This window comes from Cervus elaphus, chromosome 9 (assembly GCF_910594005.1).
Source record: "Cervus elaphus chromosome 9, mCerEla1.1, whole genome shotgun sequence".
NCBI classification, from domain to species: Eukaryota; Metazoa; Chordata; class Mammalia; order Artiodactyla; family Cervidae; genus Cervus; species Cervus elaphus.
In genome coordinates this window covers 22,096,562-22,105,660 of record NC_057823.1, presented here as the reverse complement: position 1 = coordinate 22,105,660, position 9,099 = coordinate 22,096,562, and the positions used below count along the sequence as shown (strand labels likewise).

Here is a 9,099-nt window from a genome sequence, read left to right as displayed (position 1 = left end):
TAATGCTAAAGCAATTTCTTAAAATGAAATCAGATCATGTCCCCTGTTTAAAAGTCTCTGATGGCTTCCTGTCCCACTTAAAATTCCGAAGGCTGGAGGGAGGGGGGAGTGGGGAGGGAGGGTTTAATGGGGACAGAGTTTCAATTTGGGAAGATGGATAAATCCTGGAGATGGATGGTTGACTGAACAACAATGTGAATCTGCTAATGCCACTGAACAGAACACTTAAAAATGGTTCAAGTGGCAAATTTGATGTATATGTTATTTACCACAGTTTAAAAAAATTTAGGGACTTCCTTGGTCCAGTGGTTAAGACCCCTTCTTCCAATGCCGGGTGCATGGATTCAATCCCTGGTTAGGGAACTAAGATCCCACATGCTTCCTGTGCAGCCTAATAATAATAATAATAATAATAATGATAAATTTTTAAAAAGGGAGCTAACATTTAAAAATGATTGCACTCTTCACTAGCAAGGCCCTGCCTGCCTGAGGGCCTGTGCTCCTCACCCTTCTCACCTCCAGCTGCTCCCCTTTTATCCAGGCTGCTGCACCCACACGAATTGCCTCCACCCTCTTCCAAGCTTGTTCCTACCACAGGGCCTTTGCACTGGCTGTTCCCTCTGCCAGGAACATTCTCTCTGCACATCTTCTCATAGGTGCTCCTTCTAGCCCATCACATCTCAGATCCTGCAGAAGCCCCACCCCGCCCCAGCACATTATCTGATTTTTCCTTCATTACCTGCAACCGTGGTCAGTGACTAAGTCATATCTGACTCTTTGCGACTCCATGGACTGTAACCTGCCAGGCTCCTCTGTCCATGGGGTTCTCCAGGCAAGAATATTAGAGTGGGTTGTCATGCCCTCCTTCAGGGGATCTTCCCCACCCAGGGATTGAACCCGCGTCTCTTGCATTACAGGTGGATTCTTTACCCGTTAAGACACTTGGGAAGCCCCTTCCTTCATTACACCTATCACTAATTTAAATCAAGTCCTAATTCGTGTGTGTGTGTGTGTGTGTGGTCGGTCTCCCCCACTAGGTTGTGAACTCCATGAGGACAGGGGTCTTGGTTTCCACACAGTGTCCAGCACACAGTAGGTGCACAATAAATATTTGCTGAAGGACTAGTCAGAGACTGGTGCCTGTACAGATGGAGACGGGGACCCCCGCAAACTCTCTACATTCCTACATTCCCATACCCACCTCCCCAGAATTCTGTCTGTGGCTGTGACTCAGCCATGAGTCTCAGGATGCTCCCTTCCGGTCGCAGGCCCCGCCCCTGTCCAAGCCCCTCCCCCAGGAGACAGAGCAGACCCAGAGCCTTGGGGGCCGGTGGTTGTAAACAGTTTTATTAATGGGGGGCAGGTGAGGGAGGCAAACTCCAGAGAGGGTCCAGGACTCAGCTGGCCACTCAGCTGGCATGCATGGTCAGCTGGAGGTCAAGGGGGAGGTCACAGAGGACGGGTGGCATGGGACCCTCTGACACCCTGGGGCCGTATTTACAGGGGGGCCCGCCCGCCTTAGCCGTCCCCCAGACCGCCCGAGCCCTTAGACAGCTGCCAATGTGACATCTGGACAGGCTTCCCGAGCCCCCGCCTAAAACCCCTGCCGCATCTCCCCTCGAACTCCTAACCGGCACCTCGGAGGCCCCCGGCCCTCTGGAAGCCCCGGCGTCGGCTCAGCCAACGCCCAGGCCGCTGGGACCTCCGCGCTCACACACAGACACGCACACTGCGCGTGGCCGTCGCCACACACACGCAGCAGCAGCCTGCAGGCACACACGCACGCCTCCCTCCCCTGCCTGGCCCCTTGCACACGGACACGGCATGCACACACACACACACACCCACACACGCCAGGGGCCGGGTGGAGGAGGGGGCCGTTGTGTGGCTGGGTGGGTGGGTGGAGCCTGGGTCTGCGGGTGCGCTCCCCGCCCCATTCCCACCGCCTCCAGGCGCCACCCTCCGCCCCCCGGCCGCCACCCCGAGAACGGAGTTGTGCAATTGGTTTAGAAAACTGCAAAAGAAACGCAAATTGGAAAACAAACCAAAATCCACGCGCAGAAGGTCAACCTCAAATCCATAGCACATTCCGCCCGCCCCGTCTGCCCGCCGCAGACCGCCTCAGTGTCCTGCGGCTCTGGGGGCGCGTCGGGGACAGGGGGAGGCCGAGCCCCTTGTGCTTCCCTGCGGCGGAGGGGAGCCCCCCGCCCCCCCCCCCCCCCGCGCGGCTGGGCTGGGGGTCTGAGCACCCACTTGGGAGCTGGCCCCGGGCTCTTGCTCCTGGTTCCCGTGGCTGGCACCGCCGAGGCGCGGGGCCGCGGCCTAGGGCACGGGGGGCGCAGTCCTGTCGGGGCCCCCGTAGGAGAGCAGGTGGGCCAAGTCCGTGACCGGCCGGGCGTGGCGGCCGCGGGGCCGGGCCTCGCCGCTGTTGATCGTGTGCGTGCGGCGCAGCGCGGCGGCCGGCGGGGCGTGCGCGCCTGGTCTCCGGAGACTGCCCGTGGGCGGCGGGCTCCAGGGCCGCGGGAAGCCATCGGCGGACGAACTTGGGTCCGAGGGGCCCGTGGGCGCCGACACCACCCGCCGGCGGTCCGGGCTGGCATGGGGGGTAAGCGGGAAGTCGCCGTGGGAGGCGCGGCCCGGGCGCGCGGTGAAGAGGCGGGCGTCGGGGGCCGCCGGCTCGCCCGGCGCGGGGGGCGGCTCAGGGGCGCGGCCGGGGGCCAGCAGCAGGAGCGAGGACGAGGCGGAGGCCGTGAGCAGCGCGGGGCCGTGTTCCCAGGCGCGGGGGCCCAAGGGGTGCGGGTGCGGGGTGGGCAAGCGCTTCTGGGGCAGCGGCGTCTGCTCGGGCGTGGGCAGCAGCCCCGAGTCCAGGTCGTGGGGGCCGCCCTGCAGCAGCGTGGCCTTGGTCCAGCCGTTCTGCATCAGGGGCGCCAGCAGAGCCTCCGGGGGACCCCCGGGCCCGCCGCCGCCGCCCCCGGCCCGGCCTCCGGGGCCGCCCGCCCGGCGCTCGCCCAGGCGGCTGACGCTCAGCACGGCCTCGCCGCCCCCGTGTGCTAGGATGGCCTCCTTGTCCTTGCGGCGGGCCAGTTCGCGCCGCTCGCGGAGCCCCACGTACCACCCCACGCTGAAGCCGGACACCACGGCGCCCACCACGAAGGCCGCCACCGATGACGTTACCAGCAGGTTCACCGACACCAGCCCAGCGCGCTCCTCCGAGAGGCTGGCGCGCAGGAGTCCTGGCAGGGAGGGCGGCGTGAGAGGGGCTGGCCGGGGAGGGTCCCCTGAGCACCTCCCGCGACCTCCAGCCGGTCTGTCCATCTCTCTGCTCAGGGGCGTCTCTCTGACCCTTTCAAAGCCCATTTGCCCATCCGTCTGTCCCCTGGCATCTTTCTTCCTAAAATCTGTCTGTCCATCGGCCTGTCTCTTGGCCTCTCTCTGCCGTCCCTCCCGCCCCGGTTTGTCTGTCCTTTTCCCACTACCCTACCTGGAACTGGCGCCCCCATCCTTCCCAAGCCTTGAGGGACGTCAGTGTATCCCACCCATTCAGGTGTGAGAACCCTGGAGGACCAGGACTTAAGAGTCCCCAGGCCTCCTCCCCGCTCCCCTCTTACCTGTGCAGTCCCCTAAGCCTGAAGTGCTGGCCCCGGACACGTCCTGCTCAAAGGTGGCTCTGATGGGGGGGCGGGGGGGGGCAGAGAGGCACGGTCAGGGGAAACCCCTGGCACAGAGCTATGGTTGGTGCGGGTGGGGGAATCCTGATCATCAGGTGACTCAGTCACCCTCCCCCCACCTCCCACTTCCGCAGTACCTGGTGCCAGGGCTTAGGAAGACACAGGAGCCATCTGGGGCCCACCCGCAGTAGGGGTCCTGACTGCCAATGCAGTTCCTAGGGCAGACAAAGGACCCGGCAGGCAGATCAACCAGGGTTTCTGCAGAGGCACCTCTTACTGTCAGCTCTGGGAGTTCCCAAGACACGTCTTAGCAGTGGGGGCTATTCCTTCCCCATTTTACAGATGAGAGAACCGAGGCTCAGGAATGTTTACTTTTGTCCAAGGGACAGAGCTGGGATTGGAGCCCAGGTTTTGGATCTGTGCTATGGCATCACTACTACCATGATGGCAGGCACCGGGCCAGGGTGCTCCACACAGAGGGCTCACTCTGAGTCCATGAGTGTGCCAGTATTTTGCAAACATCTGTTCCCTGGTCCCCAGCTTCTGCTTCTCTTAGAAATGTCTGTCAGATCCCATCCTGCTCTGCCCACAGATCTCTGGGGCTCCCACCTCACTCTGGGTGTGGGGGAAGGAACCCAAGTCCTCCTGAAGCTCACAGACCCTGCCCAACCTGCCCCGTCTTCTCCCTCCCCCTCACTCACTCTGCTCCAGCCACAGAGGCGGTCTCACTGTTCCACCAACATACCCAGCATTTCTGCCCCAGGACCTTTGCACATGCTCTGCCCTCTGTCCATGGTTCAGAGAGTCAGAATGGAGCCTGCACTTGAACTTGACTCTCCCCCCCTTTCCATGCTCACCTCCCTTCACTTCCCCTGCCCACAGCTGGCCGGGGGCGGGGGCACTCACTTCATGCATCCTGAGTATTGCTGGCAGCGCGCCACAGGCACTCGGACCACACAGCGGGGGAAGGCCGCCAGCAGGCCGCCCGAGGCCGCATCCAGCTCCAGGCTCAGCAGCCGCTGCCCTGTCTCACCACCCTCAGACTGTCCACACCTAGGGGTGAGCAGACTGGTAAGACTCAAGGGGAACACCCTGTCTCCCTGCCCACTGGCCCTGGCTCTTGGCCTCTGCCAGGCCTCACCTGTCAGGCCGGTAGGTCTCAAATTCCTCCAGAAAGACACTGGGCCCCGTGGTACCCGAGGCACTGGCGTTGGGCCAGACAAGGAACTTGAGGACTGTGCCTGCCTCAGACCCCAGGAAGACAACGGTCTGGTTGCCCCAGGGGCCGGCGCTCACGTCCACGGCCACTCGTGTCAGCTGGTGCCTAGGGCCAGGGTGGAGCAGAGTCAGGCTGCCGCCCAGCCCCCGTGATCCCTTGCGTGCACTCAGAGACACCACCCATGCTGGGCAAGGTGGGCATGGGCGTGGCTCCAAGGGTGCACATCACAGAGAGAAACAGACCCTCAAAGCCAGCTCCTCCCTGGGCCCTCCTGTCTCCATCTCCCTGTCTCCCTCCATCTCTGTCAGTGGTCTCTGCCTCCCTTTCTGTGTCTCCCTCCATCTCTGCCTTCCGCTCGTGTCATGTCAGAAGTTGGCCCTATGCTCCCTTCTCACCCACCACCCTGGCCTGGGCTCTTGTCCCCACCCAGGCCTGACCACCAGGACCCCAGCCAAGTGTAGGAACTGACCGCATCAGAGTCCGAACGATCCAGGGTGCGTGGCCCAGGGAGGGCACGGCCTCGTCCATCAGAGGGTGCGTCTTGACGAAGTTGAGGATCTCGTCCGGGAAGGCGCTCGAGGCATTGTACTGCATGCCAGGAGCTGCGCAGCACCCGGGCCTGGGTAGGGGCGAGGGGTGGTCAGGGCAGACCTGGAGGCCCCCACCCAGGGGCTCTGATTCACTAGGGTGCCCCTGCTCCAAGGGCCTCGGTTCTCCCCACCTGCACGATGGCTACAGCTGACCTCTGTGCTGTGCAGTGCTTAGTTGCTCAGTCGTGTCCGACTCTTTGCGACCCCATAGACTTTAGCCCGCCAGGCTCCTCTGCCCATGGGGATTCTCCAGGAAGGAATACTGGAGTGGGTTGCCATGCCCTCTTCCAGGGGATCTTCCCAACCAGGGATCAAACCCAGGTCTCCTGCATTGCAGGTGGATTCTTTACCATCTGAGCCACCAGGGAAGCCCAAGAATACTGGAGTGGGTAGCCTATCCTATCTTCAGGCGATCTTCCCGACCCAGGAATTGAACCAGGGTCTCCTGCATTGCAGGCAGATTCTTTACCAGCTGAGCTACCAGGGAAGCCCACGGCTGACCTCGGCAACAGCTAAACAAATGCCTGGGAGTCCCAGCCCTCAGTTCAGGGTCAGGATGGAGGACCCTCTCACCGCGGCCGTGGCACCTGATCCTCTGGCACGGGTGTCCAGATGGACTCAGGGGACTTCTGCTCACGGAAGCGGCCCTCAAACACGGCAGCCACCTGTGTCATGTCAAAGGCGCAGACAGCCGAGCCGGGGATGCTGTAGGTGGAGGCAGATAAAAGGAAGCGGTGAGCCTGGCAGGGTGGGGAACTGTCCTGGGCAAGCGCATGGAGGAGTGTTTGTCCTCTGGAGCAGTCAGACCTTCACTTCCCTGGGCTAGAGTTGCTGCCCACCTGTCCAATCCAGTCATTCCACCGTCTGAGCAGTTCTCACACTGGATCACAGCTCAGTTCCTCCATGGCCACCCATATCCAGGGGCCCCTGTCATTTGCCTGGATGTCCAGTTTCCCAGATGCCACTCTTGCTCCCTTTCAACCCATTCCTGAGAGAGTTTTCCAGAAATGCAAGTCTGACTTGTTCCTCTTCTGCTCCTTACCCTCCCATGGCCCCTAGTGCCCTCAGGATAAAATTCAGGCTCCTCCCCACGGCCTGCCACCTCCCTGCTTCGTATCCTCCACTTTCCTTCTTGCTCCCACCACTCTAGCCATACAGGCCTCCTCCCTATGGTTTAAACATCTCAAGCTCATTGGAGCCTCAGGGCCTTTGCACATGCTATTCCTTTAACTTGGAATTCTCTTCCCTTTCTCTCCATCTCATACTCATTGATGCCTCTTCTAGGACACCCTCCCTGACCCTTCCTTCAAAGGCAGAAAATAAACACGTGCCTGCATCTGCCCAGTTTTGGCCAGAGGGCCTTGGAGGGTCAGTGTCTGGCTTGGTGCCCCCCTGGCCTGGGACAGAGGTCTCCTGGGAGCCCTGTTTTACCTAGCACAGGACTCCTGGGAATATGTGGTGAGTGATCATGAAAACTCTCCACCTGCACCCACTGACCTGTTGCTGGGCGTGGAGAAAACAGCAAGGACCACGGGCCGGCCCCCCAGGCTGACCACCCCCGTGACAGCCCGCAGCACGTTGAAGTAGAAGTGAGAGTCCCCGGGCACAGAGCAGTTGAGCCGCGCCTTCAGGAATGATGTCCACTGCTTCTCCAGCACGCGAGGGGAGCCGCCCACGTCATTCTTGCAGACCCGGGCCACACGGGACACCACCACCTGCAACATCAGCGGGCAGACGGGCCTGAACCCCATGTTCCGCCAGGCCCGCCTGCAGGTTGCAATGCCCACTGCCCAGGACGGGATGGAGGAGGCTAGTCCTGGCTGGCTGTGAGTCCCTGGCCAGTCACCCTAGCCCCCTGGGCACCAGATTCCCCGGTGGAAATGTGGGGATGGTGAGGCTCACAGCCACCAAGACAACTGTAATCGTCATTGCCTCCACTGATGGGTCACGCACTAGGTGCCAGGCACTTTATCCTCATCATGTCTCACATTCCTCCCAGAGCTCTATAGAGGAGGGCCTATGATCCCTGTGGCACGGGGGGAAACTGAGGCACAGAGAAAGGGAAGTGACTGAAGCCCAAGGCCACACTGTTAGTAAGTGGCAGTCTGTGCACTTAGTTGTCTGCATGGATTGAGAGACGGGATGAATGGATAGGTGGTGCAATGGAGGTGAATGGATGGATGGATTAATGGATGGACAGACGGGTGAATTTGAAGGGGACTGTGACGGATAATGAAGATAATGAAGAAGGAGATAATCAACTGGTGGATGAATGGGTGTGTAGGTGGATGGATGGATGGATGGATGGGTGTATGTAGATGTGTATGTATGGATAGATGGATGGATGGATGGGTGGACAAATGAATGAGTATGTGGATGGATGGGTGTGTGGATAGATGAATGGATGGACAGATAAGTAGATGAAGATGAGTCTCCATGAATGGATAAATGTGTAGATGAGTGAGTATGTGGATGGACTGATAGGCAGATGAAGGAGATAATGATAGATCATTATCATGGTATACCCATGGGTGGATAGTAGGTTGCATGGAATGGATGAGCAGGTTATGAGAAGAAGTTGGAGGCGAGATAACTGGATATATAGAGGGGTGGGCAGGTAAATGGAGAGATGGATGGCAGATGGATGAGTTGATCAGTAGGAGGACAGATCAACAGATGGTTGGGTATATGAATGAAGGGACAGGTAGACGGATGAATGGATGAAGAAGCCAATGAGTGAGAGGTGGATGGATGGATTTACAGGTGCACAGAAGGTAGATGAGTGGATGGATGGATGGATGGATGGAGAATGGTTGAGGCAGGGGTGGGCGGATGGATAGACAGATAAATGGTTTGATGGAAGTGTGGGTGGGCTGAAGATGGGTAAATGATAGGGTGACTGAATGGGCAGACATATGGGATGTGGTTGAAGAGTGAATAAATGGATGGTAGATGGGTGGATGGACAGACAAACAATAACAGGACTGGGACTGGAACCATGGGTGTATCAGACTTCAAACCTGGGACCCTCACCCAGGGCTACTCCAGAAATGTCTTCAAGTCTCGGGGCCTGGTCCTGGCTAGAGTGCAGGGCCCTGAGGACCAGAGAGCCCCTCTCACCCTGGGTGGAGTCTCATGGACCCACCTCTGCTCTCCACTTCCGATGACTGGAGCCTCTTGGCTACATGCCCCACTGCATGGGCCTCTCAAGGAGGGGAAATAGGACCTTACCTTCTCCAGGTAGTTAAACTCCATTGCAATCTCCCGGAAGAAGAAATAGATGTGGCTGCCCCACTCCACCGCGTGGACAAAGTATGGCTCTGTAGGAGAGAGGCGTCAAAACCCAGTTTGTGATGGGAGAAAGGGAATTTCTGGAGCTGGAAACACAGTAGCCTGGTGACTGCTTTTACAGTGAAGGAGGGTGGGGGGAGAACATCAGCTGATTACCCAGGCAAAATAAAAGACACTCAAAGTTTGGGATTTTTTTTGTGTGTGTGGGGGAGAGTGGGTGTCAAAATCCTAAAATCATCGTGTCTACTTTCCGCAAACAGCAGTGTCTACTGTTTTGTCATCCTCCTCCCTCCTGTGTTGAGCTGAGCTCCTGATGAACCCCTCGTACTGT

General features: G+C 59.2%; 1 protein-coding gene across 2 annotated transcripts in view; it reads right to left on the bottom strand.

Annotated features, from left to right (window-relative positions):
* Positions 1–1,326: 1,326 nt before the first annotated feature.
* SEMA6B (semaphorin 6B) overlaps positions 1,327–9,099 on the bottom strand; it is a 28,270-nt gene continuing 20,497 nt past the window's right edge. For both annotated transcript variants that reach the window (XM_043911903.1, XM_043911902.1), the window contains exons 9-17: positions 8,709–8,797; positions 6,975–7,192; positions 6,051–6,182; positions 5,357–5,506; positions 4,810–4,992; positions 4,575–4,721; positions 3,806–3,883; positions 3,609–3,667; positions 1,327–3,233 (exon numbers count right to left, since the gene is read on the bottom strand). In XM_043911903.1, coding sequence (XP_043767838.1) covers positions 2,323–3,233; positions 3,609–3,667; positions 3,806–3,883; positions 4,575–4,721; positions 4,810–4,992; positions 5,357–5,506; positions 6,051–6,182; positions 6,975–7,192; positions 8,709–8,797 — 1,967 coding nt within the window. In that variant the 3' untranslated portion in view covers positions 1,327–2,322. The remainder of the gene's footprint in view (positions 3,234–3,608; positions 3,668–3,805; positions 3,884–4,574; positions 4,722–4,809; positions 4,993–5,356; positions 5,507–6,050; positions 6,183–6,974; positions 7,193–8,708; positions 8,798–9,099) is intronic.